This window comes from Neodiprion pinetum, chromosome 2 (assembly GCF_021155775.2).
Source record: "Neodiprion pinetum isolate iyNeoPine1 chromosome 2, iyNeoPine1.2, whole genome shotgun sequence".
NCBI lineage: Eukaryota > Metazoa > Arthropoda > Insecta > Hymenoptera > Diprionidae > Neodiprion > Neodiprion pinetum.
The window spans coordinates 25,998,839-26,015,638 of record NC_060233.1 but is presented as its reverse complement, the minus strand read 5'-3'; the positions used below and the strand labels follow the sequence as shown (position 1 = coordinate 26,015,638).

Sequence of the window (16,800 nt, the reverse complement as noted above, 5' to 3'; positions counted from 1 at the left end):
TTATGTTTTCGTGTTTACTCTTCCAGCGTTAATGTGGAAGCTAACAAATGCCTATCCAGCAATCTGTGTGATCTCAAAAATGAGCAAATGATGTAATAAATCAATTTCGTTAAATTTTCCGTCGAGATTCGTGTATAAATTTTGAACCATTAAAATTTTTCAAACAATCCAGATATTCGAATGTTGTATAAAACGCAATTCTGTCGATCGAAACTTTTTTAATTACATGAAAAACCACTGATATGTAAATATTAACCCCTTTAGTCGCGCAATTCGGTTTTTCAGTTTACCTGAAAATGGAAAAAAAGGAAGATTTTCCATGGAATATAAAAAAAAAAATATTGTTGGAATTACGAAAAACGTGGTACGCGTAACCATTTTGCGCTATCGTCGATCCTTTTTTGGTAATTTCGACGCAAAATCAGTTTGTTCGGTTTACTCTACTTTTTTTTTTAGTTAAACAAGGCCTTAACGTCAATTTATTCTTGCACGAGCATTAAATTTTCGCAACAGCGATCGTAATGAGAAAGAATAGTAACGGATACTAGACTTTCCGGTAACAGCTATAAAACTAATGTTCATTTTCCACCCAGAACTACATTTTTCGATTACGGTATAAAATGAAAACAGTCAAGAACCGAGCGGTAACCGGAACTAAAAATTTCTCTCGACGTCAGTGTAAGATATTTACAGACTTTCCCCATAATTCTCTGCGATTGAAATTAGGTTTGGAAATGTCTGAAAATATTGAACTTCAGATTTTCACGTTGAAAATCGTAAAAAAATTCCAATCGTAATACAAAAATGTTAGGATATTCCCGTCCCGCCTGATTCGTTGTCCTCACCAAGGCCGCCCAACACTCTCAACTCTCCTCCGCTTCTTTGCCATGCCTCTCGCTCTTTTTATTCCTCGGTTCGCTGACTACAAACGCGCACATTGTACCTGGCGAACGTTGATATCACGTCCGTGAATCAACGATGGTAGGCATGTACAAGGAAGACGCGACACGTCGTCACCGTCTCGTTCGGGCATTTAAAAGTCTGCGGCAGTCGGCTCGTCGTGGAAACCCAGTGTGTGGATATTATGCGTATACTATTAACCGCGGCGGTAGGAGGCTTGAATGGTTGTGCGTACACATCCGCTTAACCACGGGCTATAATTTTCGATTTTCAAGTACCCACATTGACGAGCACCTGTATTCACACATGTCCCTGGGTGGATTTACCCGTCCCGTTTACCCGTCTGCCCACTTATAACTTTTCCTTTTTATTCTACCGCGTTTTATCGTCTACTTCTCGTCTCTCGTTCAATTCCTTCCTGCGTTACGGATAGGAAACGAAGAAGATCGATCTGATAATGGGTTATTTCGGTTCATTTTACAAATTTATAACGAGAATCGATTGAAACATTTTTATAGCTTATTTTTCTTATTCTCATTGGAATAATTTGGTTTGTAATTATTTATTTTTTTATTTTTCATTTCGTAAAGGTATCACGTTACACATCGATTGTACGTTCGAATCCACAACGTTTACACAGTTTTTATCCGTGTAATCAAATTTTTCGCAGATGAGAAAAATATGAATAAATCAAAGATAATCGTGATCCAACTTATCGTTGGATTGGCAAATGAGATATATATATATATATATAAAAAAAAAGGACTTTGATAACGAAATATCGATCCTGTTGCCGCTGAAACTTATATACATATATGATTGAGCTTGCTAAGTGATGCGAGTAACAAGTATTTTCCTGTGCGTCACGTAAACGGCCACCGACCCCTCCTCCTCCCCCCCCTGCCGTGTGTACGATACATCTTGTCGATGATGATATCTTACCGCAGGCCTGCGGTGTCGATGCTACTTTCATTTGCCACGGACCAATCAAAGGAAGTCTCCTTCAATAACGACATTCGCTCAATCGTAGAATGCAACAGTTATACATAGTATGTACATGCGAATGCGCGTTAATGTATTTTGCCGAGATTGTAATTATTACGAATGTTTCAACAAGTAAGTCGCTTGTAATTATTATTGAAACGTAAGTTAAGGATGACTGGGATGAGGGGGATGTAACGAGTCGAAACAGTGACGGCGATGAGGACATGTTCAAATTGACGTTTTTTTTTTTTATAGAATTTTATTAAATATTACGGCGATGTTCAAATTGACGTGGTGAAATAAATCGCGCGTACGTAACTTACGCTCGGTAATTTTTGTAACGAACGTTCGTTCCGTTTAACGACCGATCGTTTATTCACTATCCGTCTGAGGTGATATTTTACCAGAAATTCTTTGAAATTAAGTGAAATGAAAAACCAAAAGGCTTCAAGACATTCTCGATTTCCTCCGCGTACAAAAAGAGCAAGATCACGACTCTCGACTAAATTAACCAACTACCAATACACATGTCGCAATGCATTAAGGAAAACTAATCCGACGTCAGAATTTAAAACCTCAAGACGGCGGATCCAATATAGCTGAATGAAAATGTAAAAACTGATCCTGTTAGCTCATCTTAAATCCGCCATGTTGAATGTTGAAATTTACCCAGATCCCATTTTTCAAATCAACGACCGTTGTACACCCAGTTTCAAGGATCTTCTTTCTCCGCAAGAGTCGAACGAGTACGCGCGATTAGTAAAAACCGTTGAACAATGAAAAATTCCCGAGACACCGATAAACGAGGAACCTGGAATGAACGATATCGTCCACGTTTTCCGGCGAAAGGTTAATCGTGACAATCCGTAATCGATGTATCGTAATATCGTTATTATTATCCGAATCCCGTTCGGGGCGAGGTCGATTTCACAGTCAGATTTTGCGACAGAGCCAAGGGTGAGGTCGAGGGTGGTGGGTGGCGGATGTTGGCGGCAGTGGACTCGGTCGATAAGATAGCGACGCGACTAGACGCCTACCCCAACACGAGGTTCGCGTTACCGCGAAGGCCAGTGACCCAACAGCAAGGTCACGCGTTACGCCTCCGTCGGTCACTGTTCAGCCTTTGTACACGTGCCGTTCTATCGGTGGCAGGAGGGGGAGGGGGGGGGGGGGGGGGGACGCCTAGTCGATTTACGCGTGTCTATATACACCGGCGGCGCACGCATATATGGGAAATTCCTGCACGGCGAATCGTCTGGCTGGCATGCGATATTCGGTTGGCTGTCGTTTTATTTAAAAAAAATGAACGGTGGCCGCCTTGAATCGGAAATTTAATTAGCAGGATAGAACGATAGTTGGAGACCTTTTGTAAAAATCATTAATAATTAATCATTTTTTTTTTTTTTTTTACTTGTTTTTACTTTTTTTTTTTTCTTTCCATTACGAGCGATGAAAATAGTTCGGGTAAATTTTGATAATGCAAGGTAATAATGAGGTATTAAAGTTTTGAGAAGAGGTTTTATAATTGATATGTTTAGAATGATTGAATTTTTTGTTGTTGTTGTTTGTCATTCGATTGTAATGTTTTTGGGTTAATTTTGCTTTGAAAATTGGAAAAAAAAAAAAAAAAAAAATTGATCATCGTGTACTGTTACCAGTTTTTTAGCCTCATTGATAAAAGAAGGTTTCTCTTTGTTAACTAAGTTTCGGTTGGTCGAAATAACGTCGTTTTATCGCCTGTGTCACCCGGTGATACACTAATACATAACTGAATTAAGTCCAAGGCCGTGTGGTTTAGTATCACGGTGTGGATTCCGTTGACGGATAACCGCTATGAGTATTCAACGAATACTGTCAATTTTTCGTTCTTAAAAGATTTCGTACAAGTAAAAAAATAACAACATGCCGCTACCGAGACGTTGTAATAACGCAATTTCATTTTTCTAACGTCAATTATCCAAAATTTCATTGGGTTTGGAATTTTTTTTTTGCTTCGTCGAGATCGTAACGACTTGCTACAGGCTTTCGTGCAAGATGACGGTCAACGAGTGCAAGTTACGAAATGAATGGTATTACGTACGCGAATATAAACACACATACACACAGCGGTTATAGGCTCGGTTTTTTCTCATTTAGAATTTTTCTCACGTGTCGTCGATGAGAATTCAATCGCTCGCACTTACGTACACGTTACGTTTTAAAAGCATCCGCTGCGTATCCGCAACCATATGTAATATGTAACGTGTCTGATAATCAAAGGATAGATTTTTATTTAAATTTTCATTTTTCATCGAATAATACGCGAAGTTTCACTGTTTTTCAAACGAGTCGCCGTACGATGTATAACGAGCAAAGCGTATTTGGCGAATTAGCAAATTGAATACATAAACGAAATTCAACGAACTTGGGGAAAAATATCAATATTTACTGTCTTTTCAACCGTCTCCTCGGTTATTTACCGTTTCGCTAACTAAGGCTAGTTGCAAGAACAGAAAAATGTTGTTCCCACCCTATTCTGCCAGTTAATTGAAGCTACGCGTGCAAAGAGCATATTATTCATTCGTATAATAGTGTAGGTACAGTATGTGCAAGTTTGTGAACAGAATTTCATGAATATCAAACGAAACAGTCGTAAAAGTAAAACTACAGCGGTTCTATCTCGAGTTGTTGTTCGTCAATGAATATCGGTTCGTCTTTCGCGTGGTTTGTAATACTTGGCATCGAAGTATCAAAAGTACTTACCTGAAGAAATCGACTGTTTGCGATGAGTAAAATTCGAGGGTAGCAGAAAATTTTATACACGCGCTGTGGACAAATTAAACTTTTTAAATGGTGGGGTAGTAGTAAGAAGAAAACTGAACACATCACTATTTTCTGCGACAGGAATTAGAGATCATTTTTTGAGGTACACTGAGAAAAATTTCATTTGTCGCAGTGACTAGAAAAATTGAGTAAAACAGGTATTGTTAAAAAAATTTTTTGAATCTCGTTAGGATTACAAATTTTCGCAACAGTTGCAAGAAAATATAGCAACAGTGATCGTAATAGAAAAGAATAGTAACGGATACCAGAGTTTCCAGCAACAGCTAAAAAACTAATTTTCATTTTCTACCTAGAACTATATATTCCGATTGTGGTAAAAAATGAAAATATTTAAGAACCGAGCGGTAAACGGAACTAAAAATTTATCTCAGTGTAACAAGTTTACTTTTATCGCCGAAAAAAACAAATTTGCCCGAACTGACTTTTTTCGTAATCTATATTTTTTTTTCAATTCGAATCGAATTTGAACCGAATATAATCATAGTTGATGAACTGAATGATTTTGGTTTTGGTAACTTACTAGAACTGGGGGAATGTCTCGAAATTTTTTTTCCCGACAAATTTGTGGCCACCCTAGTTTTGAATAGGGGTAAAAAAAAAAAAAAAAATGGAAAAAATTATAGTAATAATATTCAACGAAGATACTTTCTTCGAATAGCAAAGTGGAGTTTATTTTCAATGGAAAATGGAAAGGGATCGTTTCATTGAATGATAAAATCACTCATGAATAAGTTGGTATCGACTACGTCACAAAGCGAGCAAGCCGAACGCGTAACCGCGGCTGTTCGTACACGCCATGCAAATAACTGTGACTGGCCCTAACCAGCAGCGTCAAGGTTAAAAACGTGTGCTGAAAATTCGCGAGAACTTGGTCGAAACATCGCGCATATTATGTATATTTGATTTGCGACGCGGAGCGAAGATCCGCGGAGTATTTCGATTTGTGGGGAATTTTTCTTTCAAGCCTCGTTTATATATACGCTTTTTCGTACCTATAAGTGACGGAAATTATCAGGCTGTGAGGCTTGTAACGATTATTGCAACGACGCAGCTTTGGAAAAAGTCTTCATTTTGCAATTTTAGGATTACTTGAGATTCAGGGAACTGTTAATACGGAATGAAGAAATTCTGATTTTCTGAATTCAACATTAATTACATTATTCTTGCTAACTTCAGCCTCGTTAAAAATTATCCTTCACAAGAATAATTTCATACACGCGTTTGATGACTTTTTTTTTGAAAATCTTATCCGCAAGAGTTCGACCGGTTGTAAAAAAGAAAAACAAGCGAATGGATAAATACAAATAAACGTTTGAAAATTGAAACTGATATCGATGGAATTGTAATTTTAGTAAATGAATCTCTCCTTGACACCAAAGAAAAATTACCAACCACCCAATTCGAAGTTTGTTCGGTTTACTCTACTTTTTTAGTCAAATAAGGCTTCAACGTCAATTTCTTCTCGCACAAGCGTTAAATTTTCGCAACAGTTGCAAGAAGATATAGCAACAGTGATCGTAATGAGAAAGAATAGTAACGGACACTAGAAAACTAATTTTCATTTTATACCTAGAACAATATATTTCGATTGTGGTAAAAAATGAAAATAGTCAAGGACTGAGCTAACTAAAAATTTCTCTCGGTGTGGAATGACCGAATGAATTCTTCCCTGGAAACTTCCCTGCACGTTGGTTATTGTTTCTCAAGTATGTGTCCGTGCCCTGAAGTTGTACATTTCCATTACGAAAGTACGAACTCTGCGCATTATCCGTCTCTATCTTTTATCTATGTGCTCATCCCCACGTGTGTAAAGTAGGGAGAGCGATAAGTCGAGTTATTTTCACCCGCGTTGTCACCTCGGCGTATAAGAGAGTTGCGTCCACTCTCTTGGTCGACAATCCGCATACCGACACATGTCTGTGAAATTGACGTACAGTCCAGTCGGGATAGACATAAAAATAGCCTTAAATGGAAATAATCGGGGGGGAGCGTTTTTTTTTTTTTTTTTTTAAATTCGGCGGGGGGGGGGAGGTGGTTGAAAGTCTAAATCTCGATTTTCGGGAAAATCCCGCCATTGCGTTCGCCTTCATCTTGATTTACAAGTTCAATTTTTTCGTTTTTCTGAAATAACTCGTTAATTTACAACTTTAGAGCAAAAATGGTAGAATCCAAAGTTGCTGGAAATTTAATTTCCCACAAGTTTGGTCATTGTCATTTTTACGCTGGGATCAATATTTGCAGAGCAATATAGATCGTGGATTAAAAAAAGTGTGAGAACCGAAGTTGAAGGAAATAAAATTCCACCCATTACGATTTTTTTTTTTGATAATCTTGATAGTATAACTCTGCGAATATCGATCCTAGCGTAAAAATGATAATGACCAAACTTGTGGGAAATTAAATTTCCAACAACTTTGGATTCGACCATTTTTGCTCTAAAGTTGTAAATTAACGAGTTATTTCGGAAAAACGAAAAAATTGAACTTTGAATCAAGATGACGGCGAACGCAATGGCGGGATTTTCCCGAAAATCGAGATTTAGACTTCCAATAATCCCCTAATTATTTCCATTTGAACGTCTATCTCGACTGGAGTAGTACGAACGACATTCCTTCGGAACTACGTAGAGATAGTTAAGATCGTGTTTATTAAAGCAATTTAAATACCCTAATCGTTCCTCCTTTATTCGGCGTGTAATGTCGTGGGTGTTTAAATTACTCATCTCACATTGACTTATTGTTGTTGAATTGCGAGACATTAATTAACAATATGCAGTGTCTGCTCGGTGAATCACACGAGGCAAATTACCCCCATAGAATAATCCGTGCATTTTCTATTACATGGACACGTATATGCATGCGCATGTATAGGTGGTATAATTTGTGTACTCGAACGTGAAGATCGCTCGGTCACGGAGCGAACTTTGTCTTTCAACATTGACGATTCGATTAATTTCGAAAACTTGAACGCAGCGCTGCGAGACGATAACATACGAGTTCGTATGCAAATATCTTTCCGAATATGCATATCTTAGAAATATTTTTGAAAATATTAAACCGTCTCAAGGCGTTGAAGGTGATTTCACGGTTTCAGTACAATGTAAGCCCCCCTGAATTTTTGAATGATTTTTTTTTTTTTTTATGTTACATGCAAATTTGCCTTTTGTGTGCGATGAAAATTTAATTGAACAATTATATCATCGTAACAAGTCTACGGCGCTAAGAGTTCTGACGGTATAAAAAAGCAGTAAAATATTGAAAATTTCGAATTTTTATACTCGATGTAATTGTTACTTTTGATGTTATAGAAAATATAAAAACTGACGCGAACACGAGAAAAGCTTGAAGAGAAATAAACAGTCGATTTGAAATGTGTCGCAAAATGAATGTTGGAAACGTATTTCCACAAAATATGATCGAAACTTGATGATAATTTTTCGAAAAATTTAAAGCTGCTTGAGAATTTCTTTTCGCTTTCCCTTGAAACCTGCTTTTAAACGAAACACCCAAATTTCTGTCGACCCGTAGACTGTTGAAAAAAATGAACTAAAAATAATGTCCCGGCAGGTTCACTTTGTATTTGTATTATTTGTTACATTTCTGTTAGTAAATGTGACAAAAATTTTTCTAATTTTAACATTCGAATTGTCATATCAACATATAATTCCTAATCGTTCCTTATTTGCTCGGTGATATATTACAAAATGGTCAAATCGAGTAGATATTTTTTGTCGGATCTGCCGGAGAACATTTTACATGAAACGATGTAAAAATTTTCTAAAAACGCCGTAAGCGGGGAATAATTCTTTTCTACTATTGAATTTTCTTTCCAGAAGAAGAGATCGACGTAGTGACGTTTGACAAACCGTGCAGGCCTGCCTCGTTGCCAACAAATCCAAGCGCGGCGGATAAACAGCACCTTCAAAAAACTGTCACATCGGCGTTGAAGGATAAATCACCACCTCGGCCACGAGGTCGGCCACCTTCCAACCCTCCGCGAAAACGTTCCGCCCAAACGGAGTCAAGACCGGCAAAAAGACCGAGGCACAAATCGTATCAAAAGCGGGGAAAGCCCGGAAGTGGCAGCAACAGCAACAGCAGCAGCAGCAGCAGCAGCGGAAGTTCGAAAAGCATGCAGGTCGACAGATTTGAAAACTGCGATAGAATCGCGGATACAATCGACGGTGCGAAAAACGTTGCCGAGGTTAACGAGCATCATCACATGCGATTTTCGGAACGAGTCGGTGGAGGATCCGGAAAATCACAAGCCTCGAGCAGCACCGTTTCCCGGAGCAGTTCCGACGACGAACCCGACACGGAGAAGCGAAGCCTTCACAACAACATGGAGCGCCAGAGGAGAATAGAACTGAGGAACGCCTTCGAGGATCTAAGAGTCCTAGTGCCGGAGGTACAGATGAAGGAGAAGGCGCCGAAGGTTGTGATCCTTCGCCAGGCCGCGGTGTACTGTAATAAGCTTACCGAGACGGACCGTACAAATACGGACGCTGTCTCGGACCTAAAAAGTCGGCAGGATCGTCTCAGGTCAAAGCTCAGTCAGCTGAGGAGAAACTTCGCGGCGTGTCGCTAGGCGGCGGAAAAGGTTTATTTCGAATATTACTTATCTTAACAAACACACGTACCGCATAGAGAGAGAGAGAGAGAGAGAGAGATGCACGCATGTGATTTCGCTTCCTTTCTTTTACGGTATATTCATTTTCATTGTGAAAAAACCGTGCGAGCACGGATGAATGGGATTGATGTTGCGAACGTTCGTGGATTTTTCGAACACTCGTTTCATTGATTTATTTCTACTTTATAGAATGCTACGATGTTTCAACCTCGAGGTTATAACGCCGCGAATGTTACTTTTTGTTTTTATTTGGTATTTTTACTTTTTCATTTTTATTTCGAGACGGATAAAAAATACACGGTAAAGGATGAGAAAAAAAAAAAAAAAGAAGAAGAAAAAAAAAAGCACAGTCTTTCTTACCGAGGAATTCGAGTTTATTGCCTAACCCGCGGCGATGTAGTTTCGGCAGCTGCGGGAATTGGTAGCGAACACTTCGAGTTTTAAAAATTTATACGTGTGTATATATGTATGTACATAGTCACGTACACACGTTAACAGACACATAAGTATGTATATAGGACAGCGTCAATCGCGGTGAAATTTTTATATCTTGATGTTTTTTCTCTTTTCTAAGTTTATTTTTCCAAGTGATATGAAAAAATTATTATCCCCCCCCCCCCCCCCCCCCCCGGTTAGGAAGTGTGGAAATAATTACCCTACGAATTGTTGAAACTGTACGATATATTTCATACTTCAAAGAGAAGGAAAGAAAAAGTTTTGCTGAAACAATTTTGTTGAGAATATGAAGGAAAAATTCTCAAATCGATGCTTAATCAAAATCCTCCGATTTATATTGTTTATTAAAAAGCGACATTCATGGTTCACGATTAACCAAAAGCAAAACTTGTGACGTAAGATTGATGATACAAACGGTAAAAATTCATCTTGAATCCAATATTTGTTCCTTTGCAGCATTGAAACCCTTGTTGCAGAGATTTTCAACAGTTTGACTTGAATTATTTCGTGAAAGGAAGAAACAAATACAAAATAGAAACATGGCTAGAAATTCTCGAAATTTGAAACGACGCGTCGGAGCGATTTACGATATTTTAATTTATTTCTTCCAAAGTTTCTACGAAAAACTTGTGAATTTTCGAAGGGTGAATAATCTGTTTTACGACCACCGCTAAATACATGTTCAATACGTATATAACATTGAATTAAATATATTATAGACGTCGCATGCGCGATTATTGACAACGTATATGTGAAAGGCAATATCTTTTTACCTAAATGTCCTCTCTTATAAATAAATGTATAAATATACTTATATATTGATATACGTGTGTTTGTGTGTATATATATATATATATATATAGGCAAACATACGTTATATCAATATATAAAATATAAATATATAGACAAACATGTACGTCTTATACAATAGTTAGCGTTAAATAATGTAATTGATTACGGTCGATACGGATATTAGCTTTTTTACACAGACAAAAAAGGAATACAAAAAACGCAAAAAAAAAAACAAAAAAAAAAAAACAAAAAACAAACAAACAAAAAAATAAATAAATAATAACCGGCAACATTTATATTTTTCTATATCTATCCTACGCGCTCTGATTATATCTAGTACACGCTATTGTATACCTTTTAACGAGGAAATAACGGAGCATATTACAGATATATCATATATTTTGGAATTTTCTATTTGAAAGATATATTTCTGCCGTAAATCATGTACCTATCGGTTGATCATTTTTACCACGCTTATCAAACTATACATATAATATGATATGTGCTTCGATAAAGCGTAAAAGAAAAAGAAAGAGAGAGAGAGAGAGAGAGAGAGAGAGAGAGGGAGCAGCAATGAAATGAACTGAGATGGAATGAAACGAAATGAAAGAAAAAAAAAACATTCAATATTTATGCAACTGAATTATGATATACGCTGTGCGCACTTGCTTGCTCGATTTCCCGTCGGTTTGTCGCCGGCATGCGCGCTGTGAGTATGTTATTATAAACCCGTCTATCATAATTGTTTCAAATAACGGAAAACACGAAACTAGCTCCAGGGGCATGAAAATCGCCTTTGTTTGTATATATTTGTAGTGGAAAAAAAAAAAACAACAACAAAAAAAAAAAAAAACAAAAAGGAAAACTCATATACCTCTTCGCAGCACGTATGAAAAACACGTCCGCAAAAACTGTTCAAAGTCTGTTTGAAACTCGCTATAAAAAAAAAAAAGAAAAAACGCACAAAAAATCTGCAAATAAATTATAGTTGATTAATAAATAAGTTAATAAATAAATGAGTACGTAGTTGAATATAGATAGTGAGATAAACTTATGATAAAGAGATGAATAGAAAAAACGGTATCAAGCGACGCGAAGAACGAAAGAAAGAAAAAGAGAGATGAGAAGTATTTTGAAAAAATACCAAAACCAAATGCCGGAACAATCTTGCGAAATTTGCGCAGAGGAAAGGGAATGATTGTTCTTTTTTCAATTTCGACCGCTTACGTTGCCATCAAAGACAGGTAATTTATTTTCAAACTGTTTAGTACACTTGCTCGTTTATCCACGGGAGTAATAATCTTATTATGGTACGTCACATTGTATTACATTATATAAAATTTAAAAATACGTGTGTATAAATATTTACAAACATAATATTATCAATACTGATAACAACAACAACAACAACATATATTGCATAGTTAATTTCTCAAGTAGGGTACGTTTAACAAAAACTTAGAATTTAATGATAATATGCCTACGTGTAAAGGTGTAATATTTAGCACCGTAGGCGTAGAGTTGAAATCGGGTTTAGTAATCAATTCTTGAAGTTTCCTGCATCGAACGCAGTAAGCGTAGTTTTAATTTTAATTATTTTGCAGCACTTATATTTCTCCCTATATATTATACCTATATAAACACTTGTTGAATAATAACAATGGTAATAACGATAAAACATGTTAAAGCGATGAATGCTGGATAATTTTTTGCTCAGCGTAAGTTAATATTATACACGTTACAAGTTTTTTTTTTTTCTTCTTTCATTCGTCCGCGTAGATGATAAGAGAACAAAAATCGTAACCGGCGAAGCGTTTAATATTTTCTAACGACGGATGTGAAATCAATCGAGGTGCCTCGATAATCAGCCACAATATTATCGGTACAAATTGGAAACGGGTTTAAGTTTTGTTACAATGTGAATCCCTAATATTAAAATACTTTTTAAAAAATTCCTCATTTTCTCCGAGGTCCGAGACAGTAATGGCACGATGCGCATATTATCATTTCATTATTCCTCAATGGTTACGAAGTTACCCTGCTTTTTGGATGATTTTCTGTTACGCTAATTTCCTTTTTTCTCTTTCGTTCCGCTACCGAATTGCCTAAGGGGACGGTGGTGGTATGGCGGGTACGCGGTTGAAGATTAAACAGTTAAAAAAATTTTGGGCGTATACTCACGTTGACAGATATTGGCACGCTGTCGCGTTGAACGATTTACCGAGTTCTACCGCAACATTAAACTTCTTGGAATAACCTACAGTTATGGAGTAATACATAAATTGAGGAACGGGATGATAATAATAATATTAACAACGATAACGATAAGCGAAGATATGGTAATTATTATAAAAATATTCTTATCAAGTGTAACAATTACAAAAGTAATAATAATAACAATGATGATGATTATAGTAATAATATTAATATTAATAACATAAAGTTGCAAGCGAGTGGTGTTTAAAAAATGTGTTCATTACATGTGTAGGTAGGTGGTTAGGTTAGGTTAGGTTAGGTTAGGTTAGGTTAGGTTAAGTAAGGTAAGGTAAGGAAGGTAGGTAGGTAGGTAAGTAAGCGGGTAGATAAACAGGTACGTAGGTAGTTAGTTGGTTAGTTGTGTAGATAGATAGATAGATAGATAGGTAGATAGATAGATAGGTAGATAGATAGATAGGTAGATAGGTAGATAGATAGATAGATAGATAGATAGATAGATAGATAGACAGATTGGTAGGTAGGTAGGTATATCAACATATAGAGTGTATATAGTTCAGTATTCGTTTATATACGATATAAAATTTTACATGAAAAGAAGCAGAATTGTTTTTAAAGAAAAAATTCGAAAAATACTGAATTGAAAGAGTAAGAGAAAAAGAGAAAGAGAGAGAGAGAGAATGAACTAATCAAATGCAGCGTTAAAACTATTCACGCTTAGTAGAATATATATGAAAGTAACATCGTTTACAGCTGTTTCTGCACTGAATCTGAGTTGTAAGGAAACATAGAGTGCTTTGTATGTACACTTGGGGACAATGAATCTGAGACGGCTCATTTCTTACACCAGACAGTTACGTTGGCAACACTGAGAAACATACGGCGCCACAGTCGGCCGAGCCCGAAACAAACTCAATCTCAACAAGCGTAACACAATCCATGACCGTCGAATCCGACCTTAGAATACCGCGGAGATAATGACTTGTTAGATCGACACGTATTCTAAGGTTAGATTCGACGGTCATGGGTTATGTTAAGTTTATTGAGATTGAGTTCGTTTCGCGCTCGGCCGACCGTGGCGCTGCAGGTTTCTCTGTGTTGCCAACGTAACTCTCTACTGTCAAAAATTAGCCGTCTCAGATTCATTGTCTCCAAATGTATGTTTAGGTGTGTCTGTTAAATAGATGAGAATTTTACAATGGCTGTATTATGTGTTATTATACTGTATACTTTTATTATAGAAAAACAAGACGATGAAAGAAAGGATAAGTAAACAATTTCCAAAAAAAAAAAAAGAAAAAAAAACAAGCACTAAAGTGAAGATTTACATTAACTAGCACGTAAATTGCACATGCACCTTAATATACTATAGTTTTGACATTTTTGCAAGAAGGAAAAAAAAAAACAACCTCCGAACGAGGAAATAACTCAATTAGATAACACATTTTAGCATATAATATTTAAGTTTCTACATATTTGCATATATTGTTAGGCATATTATAAATAGGTATGATATAATATTATACGTATACGTGAATGTAGGATATTAAGCGGTGGTATACATGAGTGTATAAATAAACGATATTGATATAACGATAATTATGATAGTTGATAACAGCGCCCTATTTTGGGAAAGACAGGACCTTACCGTTATTATTATTATTAACATAATTATTGTTGTTGCTGTTGTTGTTACGATGATGATTATTGTTACTATTCCGTTCACTTTCACGCTAACAATATCGCATATAGGTAATTATTTTAACGAAGTAATGGGGAAAGTCAATTTAAACGAAAATAATTGATTTTTAATAGCATCAATTCTTTTTCTTATTTCTTTTACGTCGTGATATGATGGATTAAAAATTATCATGACACATCGCGCGTTTGGGTCTCATGATTCAATATGCGGACATGATATTTAAACAATTCTACTTTTGTTTATCAATCTATTTATGATTTTACTTCTGTTTCTTCGTTTCTTTAGTATTTTGTAAAGATTTAAAATATACAAAATCGTTATATACATAATTTTGAACGTAAGTTAATTATACCCTTCCTGTTTATACATACATATAATATGTAATAATATACCCCAATCATATTCTTATTACAAGCTTAAAATAAAATGCCTATACTACTATGTACGGTTGGTCTATATTGCGTATAACAATGATGACTAATTAATAATCTAATATTATTATGTATTATATCTATACTATCTTGAGTTTATTAATACGTTTTTATTTTCATACGGTCCGTGAGATAAAGTTTGTCGTCTTCGTATTAAATATATATAATCGTTATCAAATATACCCCCCCATACTTCATAGGTATATAGCTGCGTAAGAAATCAATAACAATAACAACAATCCAGTTCTATACGATAAACCAACTTACCCCGTTAAAATTCATTAAAATTCTAAAACTCCGCGTTACAAGTTTTTCATTCTTCTTTACCGCCCTCGTCGTTTGGTTTGTCTTAATGTGCCTTGCGGCGTACAAGCAGCAGCTTTCCCTCATTCGTAAGTGCACGATAGTAATTTTACATTGTGCCAAAATAACCGGAGAAATATAATAAACATTACGCGATAAATCGATGATTACAGTTGAACTGAAATTTCTTTACTTCGTCATTTCGTCACGGTTATTTTATTTTATATTATTTTTTTTTTTCCCTTCGAAATTGCTATATCACCATTATCACCATTATTATTAATATTATTAATATCACTATTATCACTATTATCATCATTATTATTATTATTTGGCGTGTCGGAACTCATTTCCAAAGTCTGAGCAACTCGAGTACCTCTCGTGTATTTACTGCTTATTTTCCCCCTCTTCATTTTTTATTCGTTATAGGACGTGATCACCCCGCAGAAGGAATATAATACCGTCCCAGGTTTTTTTTTTTTTTTTTTTTTAATTATCATTATTGTCGTCGTCGTTGTTGTTGTTGTTGTTGTTGTTGTTATTATTATTATTATTATTTTTACCCTCTTCTTATTTTCGATTGTTCAAACTTTCAAGTTTTTACCAAGTTTTACGACATTTTTTTTAATAACAATAACAACGCATCGCGTTATACTATATATGTGATGACGATGACCGGAATGTACTCGGTGTTAATGGCGGGAATATGAATTACATTTTTCATACTGAAAATTCACTATGCCGCGGTGAGATTTTAACCCGCGGATATTGTAGACGTACAATGTTTTTTTTTTTTTTTTTTCTTTTTCTCTCTGTCTTTCCATTCCAGACTACTTTCATTTTCCTCCTTTGTTTCTTTATTTTTTATTGTTATAAAATTTATTTTTTTACTCCCCTTTCTCCTCGCACAAGGCATTTCAAATACTCACCCGGTCGAAGATATATTGCCTTATTTTCATTTTCATTCGCAAACACGAAGTAATGAATGACGGACTGGCGGTATTTCAAATACGAACTTTCGATTATAAAATAACTAGATCTTCCCCCGATGCACGCCGCAAAATTCGCGCTATCTTTAAGAAAAAGTACAACGTACCTGCTTTATACCCACATAGACATTAAATGATAGTTCTAACTGTTAATATTATATAATTTAAATGGTTGGGAAAAATATAAAAAACCAAAAAAAAAAAAAAAAAAACATTAAAAAACTAATAACATTCGACATAGAATAATATATATATTTGAAATAGCCACCACAAGTCGAAGACGGATACGATGATTATTGATTAAAAATTCCCAAAATTTTAGTGATCTATAGTTGATCCAAAAAAGGAATAGATAGCCTTATTAGAGGGAGTTTAAACTGACTCGGAATTCTTCCGGTACAACTAGTCCGATTTAGCTCTACGAGATAAAAGTTTCGAGGTTTTTTTTTTAAGAAAAAGCAGAAGCAAAAAAAAAAAAAGAAAAAAAATCGAAAAAAAGTTTAAATTAAATGAAAATAGAGGGGAAAAAAAAAACAATAGAAACCCATGCCTTGTTCACGTCTGCCGACTGAAGATT

General features: G+C 35.7%; 1 protein-coding gene across 7 annotated transcripts in view; it reads left to right on the top strand.

Moving 5' to 3' along the window:
- The window catches only part of Myc, a 30,454-nt gene extending 13,715 nt beyond the window's left edge, over positions 1–16,739 (top strand). For 2 of the 7 annotated variants that reach the window (XM_069133328.1, XM_069133329.1), the window contains exon 3: positions 8,540–16,739. In XM_069133328.1, the coding sequence (XP_068989429.1) occupies positions 8,540–9,294 (755 nt within the window). In that variant the 3' untranslated portion in view covers positions 9,295–16,739. The remainder of the gene's footprint in view (positions 1–8,539) is intronic. The other 5 variants (XR_011176322.1, XR_011176321.1, XR_011176320.1 and 2 more) reach the window with 5 other exon arrangements.
- Positions 16,740–16,800: the final 61 nt, after the last annotated feature.